The sequence below is a fragment of the Balaenoptera acutorostrata genome, chromosome 1, assembly GCF_949987535.1.
Source record: "Balaenoptera acutorostrata chromosome 1, mBalAcu1.1, whole genome shotgun sequence".
NCBI lineage: Eukaryota > Metazoa > Chordata > Mammalia > Artiodactyla > Balaenopteridae > Balaenoptera > Balaenoptera acutorostrata.
The window spans coordinates 102,168,103-102,189,079 of NC_080064.1; the positions used below are offsets into that span (position 1 = coordinate 102,168,103).

Sequence of the window (20,977 nt, forward strand, 5' to 3'; positions counted from 1 at the left end):
TTGTTGGTCACATCGTTTGCAATTATTTTTTCCATTTCTGTAGGTTGTCTTTTTGTTTTGCTTATGGTTTCCTTTGCTGTGCAAAAGCTTGTAAGTTTGATTAGGTCCCACTTATTTATTTTTGTTTTCATTTCTATTACCTTGGGAGACTGACCTAAGAAAAAGTTTGTATGATTTATGTCAGAGAATGTTTTGCCTATGATCTCTTATAGGAGTTTTGTGGTGTCATGTCTTATGTTTAAGTCTTTAAGCCATTTTGAGTTTATTTTTGCGTATGGTGAGAGGGTATATTCTAACTTCACTGATTTATATGCAGCTGTCCAACTTTCCCAACACCACTTGCTGAAGAGACTTTTCCCATTGTATATTCTTGCCTCCTTAGTCGAAGGTTAATTGACCATAGGTGTGTGGGTTTATTTAGCAATGAAGTATTTTTAAAAATCTTTATTTATTTATTTATTTTTGGCTGCATTGCATCTTCATTGCTGTGCACGGGCTTTCTCTAGTTGCAGCGAGTGGGGGCTACTCTTTGTTGTGGTGCACGGGCTTCTCATTGAGGTGGCTTCTCTTGTTGCAGAGCATGGACTCTAGGTGTGCGGGTTTCTGTAGTTGTGGCACGTGGGCTCAGTAGTTGTGGCTTGTGAGCTCTAGAGCGCAGACTCAGTAGTTGTGGCATACGGGCTTAGTTTCTCCACGGCATGTGGGATCTTCCTGGACCAGGGCTCGAACCCATGTCCCCTGCTTTGGCAGGTGGATTCTTAACCACTGCTCCACCAGGGAAGTCCCGAAGTATTTTTAAATTAAAGTATGTACATTGTTGTTTTTAGACATAATGCTATTGAACACTTAATAAACTAAGAATAGTGTAAACATAAATTTTATGTGCACAGAAAGTTCCTGTGCCTTGCTTTATTGTGATATTTGCTTTATTGCAGTATTCTGGAATGAACCCGCAATATCTCTGAGATATGCCCGTATTATTCTTTTTCTGTATTGTTGAATTTGTTTTGTTAATATTTTGTTGAGGATTTTTGTTTTTGTGTTCATGAGAGTTATTGACCTATAGTTTTCTTGGATTGTCTTTCACTGGTTTTGGAACCAGGCTAACGCTGGCCTCATAAAATGAGTTGGGAATCATTTCTTTCATTTCCATTTTCTGGAAGAGATTATATAGAATTAGTATTATTTCTTTTTTAAATGTTTGGTAGAATTCTCCAGAGAAATCATGTGGACCTAGAGACTGCTTTTTGGCAAGATTTTTAACTATGAATTTTATTTATTTTTGCTATAGAATTATTCAAGTTACTTGCTTTATCTTGGGTGATTTTGGTAGTTTGTGGTTTTTAAGGAATTAACCCATTCCATTAACTTTGTCGACTGTCTGTGCATAGAGTTGTTTGTAGCACTCCCTGCAATTATCTTTTTAATGTCTTTGGAGTCTGTAGTGCTACCCTTATTTTCATTCCCAATATTGGTGATTTATGTCTTCTCTCTTTTTTCTTTGTCAGTCTTGATAGAGTTTTATTACTTTATCAATCTTTTCAAATAACCAGCTTTCTATTTCATTGATTTTCTCTGTTGGTTTTTGATTTTCAGTCTCACTGATTTCTTCTCTTTATGTCCTTCCTTCTGTTTGCTTTGTGTGTATTTGCTCTTTTTCTAGGTTTTTAAGGTGGAAACTTAGATTGCTTTTTGAGACTTTTCTAATGTAAACATTTAATGTTATAAATTTCCTCTAATCACCTCTTTAGCTGTAGCCCACAAATTTTGATATGTTGTATTTTCATTTTCATTTATTTTCTGATTTCTCTTGAGATTTATTCTTTGACCCTGGGGTTATTTATGTCTGTTATTTAATTTCTGTGTATTTGGAGATTTTGCTGTTATATTTCTGTTATTCATTTCTAGCTTAATTCCATTATGGTCAAAGAATATACTTTATTACTTAAATTTGTTATGGTTTGTTTTAGAAATCATGATATGGTATATCTGAGTGAATGCTCCATGTGCACTTGAAAAGAATATTTTCTCTGCTATTGTTAGGTGGAACATTCTATAAATGTCAATTAGGTACAGTTGGTTGATGGTATTGTGAAAAATCTTTTGGTTTTGATTGATTTTTGTCCAGTTCTATTGTTTACTGAAAGATGGGTATTAAAATCTCTTACTTTGATTTTGTAATTGTCTGTTTCTCTCTAATTCTGTCAATGTTTGCCTTGTGTATTTTGAATTTTGGTTAAAGGTTTTACATTTATATATAACTATTATATCTTCCAGCTGAATTGACTCTTTGGTCATGATTAAATGCCTATCTTTATCTCTGATAATACTCTCTCATTTTGAAGTCTGTTTTAACTGATATTATTATAGCCATTAGTTTTCTTATGTTTATCGTTTATGTGGCATATCCTTGAGTCTTTATATTTGTAGATATTTGTACGTATCTATATAGGTAGCCTGATTATAATTGGGTCTTCCTATGTACTATTTCTATAGTTATCTTTTTTAAATCACAAATATGATCATGTTATATTGCTGTATCAAAACTTTCAATAGCTCTACATTGCTTATAGATAAAATTCAAACTCTATAAGTGCAATTCATAGATTTTATAGTTTTTAATCTTGGACCTCTTATGGGCAAGCCTTTAATAAAATTATAATCTCATGCTTGAGTAAACAAAATAAATATTGAATTCATAAACTTATGCTCTGTTGGATAACAGGAGGAAGTAATAGAAATTAAGCACCCATAACTAAAGAGTTAATGGTTAGATTATAGTTTGTTTTGCTCAGTAGCTAGAGCTATGCTAACCAGTATGGTAGCCACTGGCCAAATGTGTTATATTTAAATTAATTAAAATAAATCAAATTAAAAAGTCAGTTTCTCAGCTCCAGTAGCCCACATTTGAAGGACTAATAGCTACCATATTGGACAAGATGGAAAATGTTCCTATTGTTGCAGAAAGTTTTGTTGTATAGGACTTGTCTAGAGCAGAGGTTGACAAAATTTTTATGTGAAAGGCCAATAGTAAGTTTTTAGGCTTTGTGGGCCATATGGTCTCTGCTGCAGCTATTCAACTTTGCTGTTACAGGGCAAGACAGGCATGGATAATATATAAACAACTAGGTTGGCTATATTATGGTAAAGAATTATTAAAAACAGGCAGTGGCTGGATTTGATCTGTGAGCTGTAGTTTCCTGACCCATGGTTGTCTAGAACATTGAATTAAATTCTTGACACCTCATTTAGAATGGTATGTTGACAAAGTGAGCCCATCCTGAAGGAATGAGGCAATATAAAACCATTCCATAGGAATATATAATAAAAAAAATAAGAAATTTTAGAATAGTTAAGAGAAAGGTTTAGGAGTGATGATAACTCTTCAAATATTTCTCAGCTATCATGTGAAAAGAGGAATTAGACTTCTTTGTGATTAAGGAACACAGAACAATGACCATTGCATGAAAGTTACAGGAAGAGCCTTTTAGTAAAATGTAAGTACAAACTGGGTTGATAGAATAGTGAGTTAAGTAATAAGTGCTAATAAATTAAAGTGATTTATGCATAAGGTGAGGTTTGAATTCAGTGACCTGTATGACTTTTTTTTTAAATAAAAAATGCCAGGGCTCTGCCCATTAAATCCTCAGTTATCATATTTAGTTTGGGAATTTACTTAATGACTTGTTTTCTCTTTTTAAAAAATTTTAGCCAAAGAGAAATTCATAATTCTCTTCACAACTCTATTTGAGCAGTTTGATTATTTTGAATGTGTGTGTGCTTTGATTGTCATGATTTGTTCATGTCCTTAAATAGGCAGAAAACCAAAAGCTTTTAGATGAGAAGAAACAATTTGAGAAGATTGCTGAAGAATTAAAAGGAGCAGAACAAGAACTAACTGGGCTTCTCAAAACCAGAGAGGTTTGTTTAAAAAGGATACATTTTTTTCTTTCAAGTGTTTTGTTAGTAGGATACAGATTTACATTGTAGATTATGGTGTGGCTGTTAGATTTGTGCAAGATTGCTTCACAAAATTCCTCTGGAAGATGTGTTCCTGCTACATTTAGTATGCTGACAATTGATTTAAAGCACATTTAAAGAACCTGCATATTATAATGAGGAAGTGAAAGGTCAACATTTTAGATACCAATAGTATACATAATGCCATGGCTTATAACAATTACATTTCTTGATGTCTTGAGTATTTCTTAATTGATACATTTAAATTTTAGCCTTTATTAAGTTCTTAGCTTACAGTAGTTTTTATAGTGCTCATGTTATAATTTTAGAATGTCTTTTATTTTTAAAAGGTATGTTTTCAGTCTATTACAGTATTACATTGTAATTGTCTTTCTAATATAGTAAGAACAGCTTAGTTTTTCAAGTACTGCCTGATTTCATTAACTAATGCATTTCTTCTTAATAATGTGACATTTTAATTGAAATTAATTACTTGGTAGTATAAAATTGACAATAGTATTTTGTAATATGTAAATATAATTTTACTGGTTGAGCTTCAGAATATCAAGATGGAATTTACTTACAGTATTGCATTTGTCATTGCTCATTGTTTTAAAATTATAATGACTATGGCATTAAATCAATTTAAATTTTAAAAATTTGATATATTTTTGCCAAAGATATAACTTGCTTACATAGAGTGACCGTACTTTTTAAGTGAGAAAATTGTAAAAACATTTGCTGTGATAATACATGTTTATTTTCCAGAAAAAAGTACATGATTTGGAAATACAGTTAACTGCCATTGTAACAAGTGAACAGCATTATTCAGAACAGGTTAAAGAGCTGAAAACTGAGCTTGAAAATGAGAAGTATGTTTTCTTTTTTTTTTTTTTAATTAATTTATTTATTTATGGCTGTGTTGGGTCTTCGTTTCTGTGTGAGGGCTTTCTCTAGTTGCGGCAAGTGGTGGCCACTCTTCATCGCGGTGCGTGGGCCTCTCACTATCATGGCCTTTCTTGTTGCGGAGCACAGGCTCCAGACTCGCAGGCTCAGTAATTGTGGCTCACGGGCCTAGTTGCTCCGCGGCATGTGGGATCTTCCCAGACCAGGGCTCGAACCCGTGTCCCCTGCATTGGCAGGCAGACTCTCAACCACTGTGCCACCAGGGAAGCCCGAAAAGTATGTTTTCTATCTATAAAGTAGCTTATGTATTCAATTCCTAAGCTTTCTGTAATACTGTAAAGTATTAACTACTTTCCAAAGTAGGTAATACTAAATTAGTAAATTATGTGTAATACTTTTTTGAATAGGCTTAAAATTGTGTTTTATTTCTGATTAAAGATCAAAATAATGTGTCAGTTTCATTGTTAAAGGAAGTATATATTATTGACATAAGAAGAGTATATATCACAAACTTGAGAACTGCATGAGAAGAGCGATATGTTCTTTTCTTGGAGATTAGTTAGTTCCTCATAAAAATAATCATTTGTAGTTGTAACTAGTTATTTTGATTGTTTTACTAAATTACTACATAAGTTTGTATTGATGAAATGACAAAATATAAATTCATTTCTCACATTGTCCAAACATAATATTTAGTTGTTTCACCTACTTAGTAAATTTAATTTCTAGAGAAAGTGGGAGGAAATGATTGTTGTGTTGTTACTCAGGGAGAACTAAACTGAAGTAGGCAATCTAGTGGTGAGCATGATTTTTGCTTTCTGGTTGCTTCTCAACTCTAGATAAAAATGAGAAATAAGTAATTTACTCAGCATCTTGTCACTTCTCTTTCAACTCCCATTCTCAGCTTTCTGGTACCTTTTCAACAGTACTTTTGTAGGGGCTCTGGGTAAAATTCATCTATTAACCAAAATTCCTTTAATGAATGAGCTGATTAATATAAATTTGTGTTATCCTTGGTATATTTGCTTTTTCAACTTTTCATTTTTTAATTAAAACTCTTTGATGAGTTTCCAGTATCAGTAAGTAGGAGATAATAGGTGATTCTGAAATCATTCCATAGAGCCACACATTCCCCTTCCCTCATTTAAAATTGATCCTGGCTGCAACCAGTAACAGCAGTAATCTCTCTTCCAATGTAGAATATTTGAGACCTTGTAAGAGCAGTTTAAGTGTTGTGCATGTGCACAAAGTTTTATTTATTTTAATAAAAATATTTTAGTTAAAAATAGTTAATGTCTCATGTACTATTAAATCACGAGAAATTTGAAACAGTTTCTAAGAGACAGTCTACTAGAAAGAAAATATTATATGAAAAAAAAATACTTTTCAAAATTTGTGGAAAGATAAACAGGGACGTGGTATGGAGACTATACAAGGAAATATGTAACATCTTGAAAAACTTACTATAGAAAATTTTCAAATATATACAACGTTAAGAGGGGATATTGTAATGAACCAGCATATACCTATCACCCAGCTTCAAAAATTTTTAACTAATGGCCAATCCTATTTCATTTGTAACCCCAGCCCTTCCTTTCTTTCCCCTAAGATTATTTTGGATAAAATTCCACATCATATAATTTTAAATGTAAATATTTTGGTATGACATGTTTTTTAAAAAACAGGCTTAAGAATGCTGAACTAACTGCAAGCTGCAAAAGGCTTTCACTGGAAAACAAAGAACTAGCACAAGAAACAAGGGATATGGCCCTAGAACTCAAGAAACAGCAAGAAGATATTAATGTGAGTAGAAAAAGAAAGTCCCAGTGACTTAGTTTTCTTACTGTAAAGTTAAGGGGTTAGAATAGATTACCTCTAAAGTTTCTTCCAGCTTTAAAAGTCTGATTATTTTAGATTATCTGATTATCTTTTTCTTCTAAATACTTTGTTTTAGAAGAAAAATATGCATATTGAGGTAGCAATAATATGCATACAATGATGAATAAAGTATCATTCCTCTTTAGTTTACGACTCAATAAAAAAATAAATGCTCAAATAACTTAAAATAGTATATCATATGTATTGTTTGGGGGACAAAGTGTTATCAGAGTTCACAGGATCACTTCTGCCTTGGGGAAAGAGAAAGAGAAGGCTTCAGAGAGAATACAGCATTGATTTTTGCCTTAAAAAAATGAATAATTATCAGTTCAGTCGGTAGCAATGAGTGGAAAAGCATTCCTTGAAGCCATAGCAATATGAACAAAGGACACAAGTCTCAAAGAATCACTGGGAAACAGCAAGTAAGACTTGTTTTTTTAGCTACTATATAGAGATTATTAGGGGAATAGAGTAAGGCTGGAAAACTAGTGTGGAACTGTATAAGTTAAATAACCCATTCTCTTGCTTTATGTATAACTAAATAAATTTTAAGACAGATAAAGGTCTTGAATATTAATTTCAATTTTATTTTTGTTGAAACAAAATAATTAATATAAACCACACTGATTATTTCTTTAGAACAGCAAAAAGCAAGAAGAAAGGATGTTGAAACAAATAGAAAATCTGGAAGAGACAGAAACACAATTAAGGCAAGACGAGTGCATTGGCCTTTTTTGACTGGCCCAAAATAGTATTTCTTTTCTATTAACTTGTTGTAGTTAATTTAGATTAATCTTATGTTGAATATAGTATAAAATAAAAAATTAGACTTAAATCATTGCTTTGGAATCCTGCTTAAAAATAAAATTGTAATAATGTCTATTTTATACTTAGTTTGAAATAGTGATATTAGATGTAGAAATTAATTTTAAAGTATCATAAACTTTCTAACATTTAATATTTATTTAAGAAAGTATACTAGTCATATGCCAGAAAATTTAGAAGAGATATTTTAAAAATTTAATATTACTTTAAGCATTATCTGTGTTTCTAGTTGTTTTCACAATCATCTATTTTAATGTTTGTATGCCAGTCAGTCAAGTGGATATAACAATATTTTAATTTGGATATTTACATTTTCCAGTTTTTCACTATCATAAAGAATACTACAGTAAACATTTTGGGACATACAGATTTTTTTCTTATAGGATAAATTTCCAGTGTGAATTTATTGAGTCATAGGAATAATTATTTCAATTACTTTTTATAGACCAATGGTTTCTAATAGGTTTTATCGGTTGTAAACCATGCAATACAACCAATATTTTATGAAAACACTGGTTCCAAATGTTTTAATTACTTTTGGGTATTATCATTAATTTACTCGATAATATAACAGGTAGAAACAACTCATAGTTCTTATGACTTATAATTTTCATGTTTTTGGTAAGCTTTGGAATTTTTCGTGTGTGTTTGCTAGAGTTTCTTCTCTGTAAATTGCTTATACCTGTTGCCCACTAATATTTTGATATCTTGATTATTTTCTTACTCATTTATTTAAGCTTTAAAAAACATATTAATCCTTTATCTTATTTTATTTAAAGCACATATTTTCCCTAACCTGTTGTTTTCCTTTCACTTTGGGTAATTTTTTTGTTATACAGAAGTTTTTAAAAAAAATTTTGTATTAAATCTAATTCTTTCCTTTTGAAATTTTTTCCCATTGCTTTTTTTTTTCACACACACACACTGTATTTATTTTTACAAGAGATAAATAGACTGACACCAAGCATTGTACATGGATGACCACAACAAAAGCAACAATGATTGCAATGACCAAACATTCCCATTGCTTTTATACTTACAAATCTTTTTCCTGCCTGCAATCAAATATTAATATTTTCTTTAGTTACTTTAAAAATTGATATATTTAAAAATCAATATATTGATATTTGGTTTATCTTTCTCTTTTTCAAATAATGAAAAACATTTCAAGGTATCAATTTACTTTCTAACACTACTGTAGATCTGTGACCTGGTTTTTGATATGCAGTGTTTTCATGTTTATTATTTTCTAAATAATCTGTTTTTGTATTTTAAGTTTCCTTTTAATCCATTAGTAATTTAGACGATTTCTAAATATTTGGGGGCTCTTGTTTGTACTTACATTCTGATGTATTAAGTTTTGATTTGTTTGATTAAAGAATGTGGTCATTAAAACTTAGCTATTGTAAATTATTTGATATTTCCTTAGACCTAATATATCTCCCTCATAGGACTGTCTGGGGATTACATGAGGAAATGTGAATAAAGTGCTGAGCACAGTGCCTGGCACTTAACTGTTACTATTTTCCATATTTGGAAAGTCATCTTTTACTATGCTTCTAAAGATTACTTATATCCTTTATGCTTACTTTTCTTCTTCAGAAGTAACTGTTATTTATAGATTAAATCTGTGATTAAGCCGCTGTACATTTTGGGGATAAAAAGTGAAGATATTTTTTAGGGAAAGGCTGCTTTTAATTTAAGAGAATTCAAGTTATTTGGAAAATATCTTTTTGTACATCTACCTACTCTATGGACTTACAGAACTGTAAATAAAAATATATTTAGGAAAAGTAAGAATATGCCAATTAAAAATTTTAAACTCAGTTGAAGAGTAAACACCCTAGATTCAGTTTTTACAAGGCCAAGTTATTCCACGTGATTGAATACTATTCCATGCATTTACATTAGACCCAGTAATATATCAGTTGTAATAACAAGAGAGTCTACAATTAGAAATAGCTTTAAATATCCTTCAGAGACAAAATACCATTGTTTTCATATGCAACAGACAGATTTTAAATTGAAAAAAATTTGAAAGGATAATACATGCATGTGGTGTAAAAATCAAAAGGACAAAGGGACATGGGGAAAGAAAACTGTTTTGCTTGGCTTTTGTCTTCCCGATACCCAGTTTCCCTCCCCAGAGGTATCATGGTTTCTTGTGTATGTTTCCAGAGATACTCTGTACGTATATAAGGATACAAGTATATGCAAATATCTCAGTCATGTAGTTTCTTCTTTAAAATCACTGGTATGTATGTCCCTAATTTATCTGTACAACATTATGACTATGTCTTAGAATGATGACTAATTTATGACTAAGAAAACAGTAAAGTGAAATCTTGACTTAAATAAGAAATAAGTTTTCCTATCTAGGAGTTTCTTTTTTTATGGAAAAATGGCTATAAAGATCTAAGTAATTTCAAAATAAATGTATAAATTAACTTAAATGTAGAAGTGTGCTTATTGACATTAATGCATGAAAAATTATCAAACAAAATGAAAATATAAACCAACAAAAAATTAGTCAACCATTTTAGAAATTCCAGAAAGGGAATAAAATGAAAATATAGATTTTATTACAATGTCACTCTTCCATTTCTTTAAGGAATGAACTGGAATCTGTGAAAGAAGAACTAAAACAGAAAGGAGATGAAGTTAAATGTAAATTGGACAAGAGTGAAGAAAATGTATGTTGTATTTAATAAAAGGTTCTATCACAAAATTTTAAATCATAAAAGCAATACGTGTCAAAAAAAGTATACTATTGTATAAATAATTAGTGGGCCAAGGGCTGTTGTAGGCTATTGACCTTAAAAATATGGGCCACGTTGGGTTATTTTGCTTATGTGGTTTATATCTAGAAGAAATAGTGGCATGATTCTAAATTTCTTTAAATAGTGAGCATTTATAAATGTTGATTTATATTTTAGGCTAAATAAAAGGCTCATGCTTTATTAATATGAAATATACTGATAAATTGATTAGTAAATTTGTGTTGTGCATTGGTGGAAATGATTTCAAAGAGTTGGGATAGGAAGAAGGCTTTTAGGGAAGATTATCACAAAAGTGGAATAGTATAAAGTATGTGATGTGATTATAGTATATAATGTACATAGAGGGAGAAAAGGGTGCCAAAATAGATTGTGCTGATCAAACTAGATTGTGAAAGCCTTGACTGTGTTTTTTCATTCATTCCACAAATATTATTGACTACCTACGATGTGCCAGGCACTGTTCTGGGTGCTAAGTTTGGTTTTAATTTGTTTTGGTGGACAATAGTGATCTAATTAAGTTTTTTTATTAGATAAGTAACATTTTTAATTTTTAAGAATGGAATAGGGAGAGGTGAAAGGCACTGGAATAAGTTGGAAGGCTATAAAAAATAGTCTTGAAAGCTCTGAAAAAAATCTTAGAGAGGACTCTGGCCTAGTTTAACTCACTTATACCTGAGCCATTCATTGCAATTAGGGGATAGAGTAATCTGCCTAAGCCTGAGCTGCATTGCCATCCTTGGAGACATATCAGTCTCCATCAAGCTTTATGAACTAAGCAGGATTACTGTGAAATTTACACTGAAAGAGTCTTTGCAGGGAAGGATGCTGGCCAGACCAAAACATAGGTCTTCTATGTAATTGTTGTTGGAGCCCATGGAAAGGGCATCTATCTAAACTTGAGTCAGGACAAGCTTCCTGGAAGAAGCAACATTCATTTTGAAACCTCTGATTAATAGGAATTAGTGGAAGGCAGAGGTGTGGGCACAAGTATATCAGGGAGAAGAAGAGTATTCCAAGTTACAACACACACACACACACACACACACACACACACACACACATTGTATATGAAGTATGAGAGAGCCCATCATATTTAAGCAACTAGACAAAGTTTATCTTGGCTGAAAGGTGGAGTTTAAGATAGTGGTGAGAGTGGAGAGAGGAGGGAAAGATGAGAGATGAGGAGATGAGAGTGGACAGATGAAGATGGGGAAAAATGAGGGTGGGGAAAAATGAGGGTAGATCATTTAAGGCCACATAGCTATATTTAGGAGTTTGAAGTTATTGAAGAGTTTTCACCTGAGAAGTGTCATAATTTTATTTATACGTTGGAGAGTTTTAAGACTATTGGAATAGTCTGAGGCTGAGATGAACTATATTTTTAAGGGCTTGCAATGAGCCAGGAACATTCTAGATTATGTGTGTTATCTTAAACTGGAAGTCATTTTTGTCCTCATTTTATGAATTAGGAAGTCGGGCCTTCAAAGGGTAAAAACTTGAAAAGCTACCTGACTAAGAAGTGGTAGAGCTGCCTCTCTAACATTCTTTAGACTATATCACATTTTTTTCTCAAAAAGCTATTTTTTCTTTCAGTTTCATATTTATTAGTTAAATTCAACCCGAAAAAATGAATTTAATCTCCTAAAGACTTGGTATGTAATTCACTACTTTAAAATTTGTATCAGAGGCTGCTTCAAAACACTAATTTTGTTGGTGTAGGGAAGAACATGAATTTGATGTTTAATGTAAAATAAAAATCTTCCACTAAGAACTTAAATTTATTTTACCAAAGTAGAAAATATTAATGATGAGTTAAGGAAAAAAAAAACGAAATGCAAGACAAATTGATAGCATGTTTCAGCTTTCCATGGTTGGATTTCAGTTTACCTACTGAAACAGTTTCCTGGAAAGAATTCAAATTGCAAATATTTCTTGGATATTTTGCCTGACATTGAAATTCATTACACTCTTTTTTATCCCAATCCACTACGTTAGTTCAGACATTTATTATTTCATACGTAGTTTATCTGAGCCTTTGTTTTCTCATCTCTAAAGTGGGGATAATAATACCTACTTTTCTATATCATTGGATTGTTACAAAGTTCAGTTTAACAAATGTTTGTGAAAGACATATTTAACAGATTATAAACATTTATATATAGTTTTAAAAAATTCAGTATAAACTGGGAAAGCTAATAAAATATTGTAAAGTGATACTACGCTAAGATAAGAATAATGAACATTGACATATAGACACAAAAAGAATTTCTTTTTTAAAAAAGGTTACTGAACTAAACTGGGAAAGCTGATAACTGTTTTTGTAGAAATATAAGACTAAGCTTTATAATTCCATGTCTGAAAGATACTCAGAAAATAGAAATTCTGTTAACATTTTTTAAAAATCTGATGTCAAATAATGTTTTTTAGGCTCGAAGCATTGAATGTGAAGTCGTAAAAAAAGATAAACAAATGAAGATATTAGAAAACAAGGTATTATCAAATGTGAAAAATATTTAGGAATAGAGACTTTGTAACAAAATATGTATGGCTAGATTCTTTAGGGCCAACCTTTACATTGTCCTGTACAAAGAAATCTCAATTCCACTTTGAAGGCTTTCAGGAATAGTATAGGATTTTTTTTTTTAACATCTTTATTGGAGTATAATTGCTTTACAATGGTGTGTTAGTTTCTGCTTTACAACAAAGTGAATCAGCTATACATATACATATATCCCCATATCTCCTCCCTCTTGTGTCTCCCTCCCACCATCCCTATCCCACCCCTCTAGGTGGTCACAAAGCACTGAGCTGATTGCCCTGTGCTATGCGGCTGCTTCCTACTAGCTATCTATTTTACATTTGGTAGTATATATAAGTTCATGCCACTCTCTCACTTTGTCCCAGCTTACCCTTCCCCCTCCCAGAGGAATAGTATAGGATTTTTACTGCAGATTTCTTTGAAGAGGCTCTGGCATTAGGAGTTTTTGCATAATGCTTCAAAGAGCAAAGCTTCATTAAACTGCTCTTTAGCTATCTCTTCCCTTTCCCCAAATTTCATTCTCTCATCAGCTGCATTTGTTGTGGATATCTTTAGAGTGGCAAGATGCTTTTAAAAATCATTCTTAGATATCTCTCCAATTCTTATAATCAAGGGAGCTGCAGAAAAATTTCTGCTTTCTTTATATGAAATGTTTTTACTGCCTGGCTGGCAATACCAATTCACTTTTCCCTTCTCTGCCCTTCACCACACACTTGTCTTAAACTTGACCTTCTGTATAGTGAGTCAGTGAGTAGTCCCTTGGAAAGCATAGTTCACTTTCTGAAACTCTGACCTCTAATAATTAACACTATTTTCTTCTACCTAGAATTCTGGTGAATAAAATTCTTTGATTTTTTTGTACATGGATTATTTGACTTAAAAATAACTGTAATAGTTTAAAATCTTTTCAAGAATTTCTGGGTATTCCATCAAATATATTAATTAGTCCTAAATTTAGATATTATTTAAATTTAAAAGGATTGAAAACTTAAGTTACTTTAATTTTCATTAGTTTATTCAGAAATAAGGGACAGTGAGATGGGCCAGTCAAAATGACAAAGTTGATAGATCTGATGTCATTATCCTTTTAGTAAAATATACATATTTTCTTGAACTGTCATAATTACAGTTATAAAGATGGTTTTTATAATATGTAGTAATGTCAGTTATAAAGATAGTTTTTTAGGAAAAGCTGAGTAGCAGAAAAATGTGATCATCAATATTAACTCTCAAGGGAATAAGTTTTGATGGTCTGAAGAACGGAGAAATACATAAAACATGTGCTTTTTTGGGCAAAGTTAATAATCTGGTGATACTTCAAACTGATATTTTAAAAATTTGTTCAGCATTCATGTGGTAAGGCCAAGAAGTAACCTATTTTCCTGTCTATTGAGTTTTAACTTTTAATTACATTTTTCATTACTGAAGTTTTAATTAGTTCTTTTTAAAATCTGCTCAATTGTCTTTTATGGTCTCTCATTTCTTTTTCATAGTTTCAAGTCTTTAATTTTAAAAAATATTTAATATATTTTAATATGATATTCTTTGTCTGATAATATCAATATCTGAAGTCTTTTTCAGGTCTGATTTTGTTCTTTGTTCTTTCTGCTGACTTTTTATTCTTTGAGCCTTATTTATGTTTTTTGATTCCTTGGTTTTTTATCTGTGGTAGTTCTTTGAGGCTTGTGTTGAAATTGGTATCCTCCCAGAAAGATTTTCTTGGGGACACTACTAACGAGGAGCCCATTTTAAAGTAAATTCTCCAACTGAAGTTTTTTGAGATTATAGAGAGAGCATGAATCTAGCTATAAATGACCGCCCCGCTCCTCTCCCCAATATAAGGCCACTTCATGGCTACAAATTTTCAGGACAGTTTTCATACCATTCACTCAGTGCCAAGATCAAGACAGACAGGTTTCCTTACTGTACCCTTCTGTGTGGCAGATTTATTTCTTGTTTATGCTTTCACTGAGTAGGTAGTCCTTTGGGTTTGTGACTCTGTACAGGGTTCTCTTATTGGATTCTCTACCTTTAGTGAGCCCTGAGTTTTATCTCCTATCTCTTTTACCCTAGGTAGGTTCAGCAGATACCCGTAGGCCAAATGCTGGCTTTGATGCTAGCCCCAAACCTACTGTTACTACACTTTAAAGTTGTAATTTCAAGTAGGCAGATTCCTTATGTTTTAGACATTTACTTTTAAATTATTTTTATCAGGAAAGTTGTTCAGAGTATCTAGGTGATTTTTCTGTCAAAAATGGAAGTCTTTGATTTTTTTAATAAATAAAAATTATATACACAAATAGTTTCACCTAATATGTTTATACCTGCCAATTGGCATGATAATCAATAAAATGTTTCTCACTTTTCTATGGCTTTTCTTCTTCAGTTTCCTTTTGAGTTTTCTGAAATAGACCATTGAGGGGGATGGTGCACATTAAAACTTAGATAAATCACTTGTAAACCTCAGTATCATACCTTATTCAGTTTCAGAATAGTTGCTGACTATGACTACATATGACTGTTTCAAGAAAAATATTTAACACAGCATTTTGTGCTAATGGTGGATATTAAAATTTTTTTCCGTTGGATTTTCTTTCTACTTTGATGGAAATTAGAACAGCTTATATATCTGTGATGTTTTAGGACCCTTTAGAAATCTGTGCTGCTTTTATGGTACTCCATATATTTCTTGGGCTAGTACCTCTTAATCCAATTCTACATGTGTAGTCAGGTGAAATAGTCCCTCAAAGTGAGATATTAAAAAAAATGATTTAGATGGTATTTCTGTAAGAGGAATTAGAATGTATTTAGGAGGAGATAGAGTATTATATTATTCCCCTTCCCCAAATATAATAAGTAAAAGAGATCTCATAAATGATAAATGGGGAATAATGAATAAGAAAGAAGACAAATTATAGTTAATCCTCTGGCTGGCTTTCCAAAATCCAAGTGATTATATAATTCAGCCCTCTGTATGGGATTGAGTAAAAGGTCTTTTCCCTTAAAGTAATTGAAGTCATGTGTTCTTTAAGTAGATTAAGACATTTTAAGAATTTCAAATTTGTGCTGAGGTAATCTATTGAAATTTGTACTTGTTCACATAATTTTTGACATTAATGGAATTATTTAACGACATGATTTTTGAAGTGATCTCTATGCTAATATTTTTGTTAGTTTGAAATTATTTATTTTGACTGGAATATTGAATAAAATATTTTAAATTTCTCTTGATTTTTTAGTGTAACAATTTAAGGAAACAAGTTGAAAATAAAAGTAAGTTTATTGAAGAACTCCAGCAGGAGGTATGTACTGATTCTCAAAATAAAACTATTAAAAAAAAAAAAAACCTATGTTTTCACTACAGTTTTAGAGAATAATGCTTTCCTTTCTTTACTTTAGTAATTTTAGTCTAAGTCAGTGACAGTGCAAGTTTGAATTACTTTGATATTAAACATAATTCTTTATTTTTAACTTTTAACAGAATAAGGCCTTAAAAAAAAAAAGTACAGCAGAAAGCAAGCAACTGAATGTTTATGAGATAAAGGTACTTGGAATCCTTATTTTTGTTTTAAAAATACTAGCACATAGATGAGAATTTAGGAATTTTAAGCCCTTTATTTATATTGTAGCAATTATTTTTAATCATTATCTTTTGAGATTGTGGGAATCAATCCTTTTAATTGTAGTAGAGTGCACATCTTTGGTTTATCTATGTTAAAATCATCTAAGCAGCTTAGAATATATGTACGTGTGTGTATATATATGTCTTCATATTCCTTACCCATACATTGAAAATTGAGCTTGAGTAGGTTTGGGGTGGAGCCTTGGAATTGTTAGTCTGGATAAAAAAGTCAAGGCCACACTATATGCTCCCTGCAAGAGACACACTTTATTTAATATAAAGATAAAAGGAAGTTGAAGTAAAAATATGGAAAAAGATATATCATATACCATACAAACAGTAAGCATAGAAAAGCTGGAATGACAATATTTATAACACATAAAATAGATTGAAATACAAGGAGTATTATCAGAGATCCTAAGGAGCATTTGATAATGATAAAGGTATCAGTTCATCAGGAAGATATAACAGTCATGAATGTATTTGTTCTTAATAGCAGAGCTTCAATATACGTGAAGCAAAAACTTAAAAAACTAAAATGAGAAATAGATAATTTCATTATTGTATTTGTGGGTTGTAATAGCCCTCTTTCAGCAATTGATGCAACTAGAAGAAAATTGGTAAGAATATACAAAATTTGAACAACATTATTAACTACCTTGACTTAATTGACATTTGTAGAACATTATAGCTACAACTGTAAATTCTTTTGAAGTGCACTTAGGTTGTTTACCAAGATAGACCATATGCTGGGCCATACATTTAAAAATATTAAAGTCTTATAGAGTATATTCTCTCACTACAACAGAATTCAATTACAAATAAGTAACCATAGGATATCTGAAAAAGCCTAAATATTTGGAAATTAAGCATTATACTAGTTAATAACTCATGGGCCAAAGAAGAAATCACAAGGAAAATTAGAAATTATTTTAAACTGAATGATCATAAAAATACAATATGCCAAAATTTGTGGGATGCAACTAAAGCAGTTCTTGTAGGGAAATTTATAAATAATGTTTATTTTAGAAAAGGAGAAATGACCTAGGTTTTCATCCAGATACTGAAAAGAGGTGAGCAAATGAAACCCATAGAAAGTAGACTAAAGGAAATAATAAAAATGAAAAGAGAGATCAAAGAAATAAGAGAGACAAAGACAAAAATTAATGAAATCAGAAGTTGATTCTTTGAAAATATTAATAAAATTGATAAGCCCCTAGCAGGGTTGATTACAAAAGGAGAGAGAGTAAAATTCACTGAAGGCAGGAATAAAATAGGACATTACCATATAGATACTGTAAATATTAAAAGGATAACAAAGGAATGTCATGGACAATATTATATCAATAAATTTGAAACTTAGATGAAATGGGCAAATTTCTTTTTTAAAAAATTTAACTTTTTTATACAGCAGGTTCTTATTAGTTATCGATTTTATACATATTAGTGTATATATGTATCTCCCAATTCTTCCCACCGCCACCACCACCCCCACCCCCGCTTTTCCCCCTTGCTGTCCATACGTTTGTTCTCTACATCTGTGTCTCTGTTTCAGCCTTGCAAACCAGTTCATCTGTACCATTTTTTCTAGATTCCACATATATGTGTTAATATGTGATATTTGTTTTTCTCTTTCTGACTTACTTCACTCTGTATGACAGTCTTTAGGTCCATCCACATCTTTGCAAATGACCCAATTTTGTTCCTTTTTATGGCCGAGTAATATTCCATTGTATATATGGGCAAATTTCTTGGAAAACCTAACTTCCTAAAAAGTTACACAAGATGAAACAGTACATCTGAAGAGCCATATATCAGGGAAATTGAATTTGTCATCAAAAATCTCCTAGAGGAGATTAACCAAGATGGCGGAGTAGAAGGACGTGCTCTCACTCCCTCTTGCGAGAGCACCAGAATCACAACTGGCTGCTGGACAATCATTGACAGGAAGACCCTGGACTTCACCAAGGAGGACACCCCACGTCCAAGGACAGAGGAGAAGCCACAGTGAGACGGTAGGAGGGGCGCAATCAGAGTAAAATCAAATCCCATAACTGCTGGGTGGGTGACTCACAGACTGGCAAACACTTATACCACAGAGGTCCACCCACTGGAGTGAAGGTTCTGAGCCCCACCTCAGGCTTCCCAACCTGGGGGTCCGGCAAAGGGAGGAGGAATTCCTAGAGAATCAGACTTTGAAGTCTAGTGGGAATTGATTGCAGGACTGTGACAGGACTGGGGGAAACAGAGACCCCACTCTTGGAGGGCACACACAAAGTAATGTGTGCATCGGGACCCAGGGGAAGGAGCAGTGACCCTGGGGGAGACTGAACCAGACGTACCTGCTGGTGTTGGGGGGTCTCCTGCAGAGGCGAGTGGTGGCTCTGTTTCACCGTGGGGATAAGGACACTGGCAGCAGAGGTCCTGGGAAGTTCTCCTTGGCGTGAGCCCTCCCAGAGTCTGCCATTAACCCCACCAAAGAGCACGGGTAGGCTCCAGTGTTGGGTTGCCTCAGGCAAAACAACCAACAGGGAGGGAACCCAGCCCCACCCATCAACAGTCAAGTGGATTAAGGTTTTACTGGGCTCTGATCGCCACAGCAACAGGGAGGGAACCCAGCCCCACCCATCAACAGTCAAGTGGATTAAGGTTTTACTGAGCTCTGACCGCCACAGCAACAGTCAGCTCTACCCACCACCAGAGCCTCCCATCAAGCCTCTTAGATAGCCTCAACCACCAGAGGGCAGACAACAGAAGCAAGAAAAACTACAATCCTGCAGCCTGTGGACCAAAAACCACAGTTACAGAAAGACAGAGAAGATGAAAAGGCAGAGGGCTATGTACCAGATGAAGGAACAAGAAAAAACCCCAGAAAAACAACTAAATGAAGTGGAGATAGGCAACCTTCCAGAAAAAGAATTCAGAATAATGATAGTGAAGATGATCCAGGACCTCGGAATAAGAATGGAGGCAAAGATTGAGAAGATGCAAGAAATGATTAACAAAGACCTAGAAGAATTAAAGAACAAACAAACAGAGATGACCAATACAATAACTGAAATGAAAACTACACTAGAAGGAATCAATAGCAGAATAACTGAGGCAGAAGAACGGATAAGTGACCTGGAAGACAGAATGGTGGAATTCACTGCTGCGGAACAGACTAAAGAAAAAAGAATAAAAAGAAATGAAGACAGCCTAAGAGACCTCTGGGACAACATTAAACGCAACAACATTCGCATTATAGGGGTCCCAGAAGGAGAAGAGAGAGAGAAAGGACCAGAGAAAATATTTGAAGAGATTATAATCGAAAACTTCCCTAACATGGGAAAGGAAATAGCCACCCAAGTCCAGGAAGCGCAGAGAGTCCCATACAGAATAAACCCAAGGAGAAACACGCCGAGACACATAGTAATCAAAGTGGCAAAAATTAAAGACAAAGAAAAATTATTGAAAGCAGCAAGGGAAAAACGACAAATAACATACAAGGGAACCCCCATAAGGTTAACAGCTGATTTCTCAGCAGAAACTCTGCAAGCCAGAAGGGAGTGGCATGAAATACTTAAAGTGATGAAAGGGAAGAACCTACAACCAAGATTACTCTACCCAGCAAGGATCTCATTTAGATTTGATGGAGAAATCAAAAGCTTTACAGACAAGCAAAAGCTAAGAGAATTCAGCACCACCAAACCAGCTCTACAACAAATGCTACAGGAACTTCTCTAAGTGGGAAACACAAGAGAAGAAAAGGACCTACAAAAACAAACCCAAAACAATTAAGAAAATGGTCATAGGAACATACATATCGATAATTACCTTAAACGTGAATGGATTAAATGCCCCAACCAAAAGACATAGACTGGCTGAATGGATACAAAAACAAGACCCATATATATGCTGTCTACAAGAGACCCACTTCAGACCTAGGGACACATACAGACTGAAAGTGAGGGGATGGAAAAAGATATTCCATGCAAATGGAAATCAAAAGAAAGCTGGAGTAGCTATACTCATATCAGATAAAATAGACTTTAAAATAAAGAATGTTACAAGAGACAAGGAAGGACACTACATAATGATCCAGGGATCAATCCAAGAAGAAGATATAACAATTATAAATATATATGCACCCAACATAGGAGCACCTCAATACATAAGGCAACTGCTAACAGCTATAAAAGAGGAAATCGACAGTAACACAATAATAGTGGGGGACTTTAACACCTCACTTACACCAATGGACAGATCATCCAAAATGAAAATAAATAAGGAAACAGAAGCTTTAAATGACACAATAGACCAGATAGATTTAATTGATATATATAGGACATTCCATCCAAAAACGGCAGATTACACGTTCTTCTCAAGTGCACACGGAACATTCTCCAGGATAGATCACATCTTGGGTCACAAATCAAGCCTCAGTAAATTTAAGAAAATTGAAATCATATCAAGCATCTTTTCTGA

The 20,977-nt window shown here is 32.9% G+C and overlaps 1 protein-coding gene across 2 annotated transcripts in view; it reads left to right on the forward strand.

Annotated features, from left to right (window-relative positions):
• The window catches only part of SYCP1 (synaptonemal complex protein 1), a 193,019-nt gene that overhangs the window by 97,360 nt on the left and 74,682 nt on the right, over window positions 1–20,977 (forward strand). For both annotated transcript variants that reach the window (XM_007169343.2, XM_007169344.2), the window contains exons 16-22: window positions 3,817–3,921; window positions 4,729–4,832; window positions 6,552–6,669; window positions 7,384–7,454; window positions 10,181–10,262; window positions 16,128–16,190; window positions 16,370–16,432. In XM_007169343.2, the coding sequence (XP_007169405.2) occupies window positions 3,817–3,921; window positions 4,729–4,832; window positions 6,552–6,669; window positions 7,384–7,454; window positions 10,181–10,262; window positions 16,128–16,190; window positions 16,370–16,432 (606 nt within the window). The remainder of the gene's footprint in view (window positions 1–3,816; window positions 3,922–4,728; window positions 4,833–6,551; window positions 6,670–7,383; window positions 7,455–10,180; window positions 10,263–16,127; window positions 16,191–16,369; window positions 16,433–20,977) is intronic.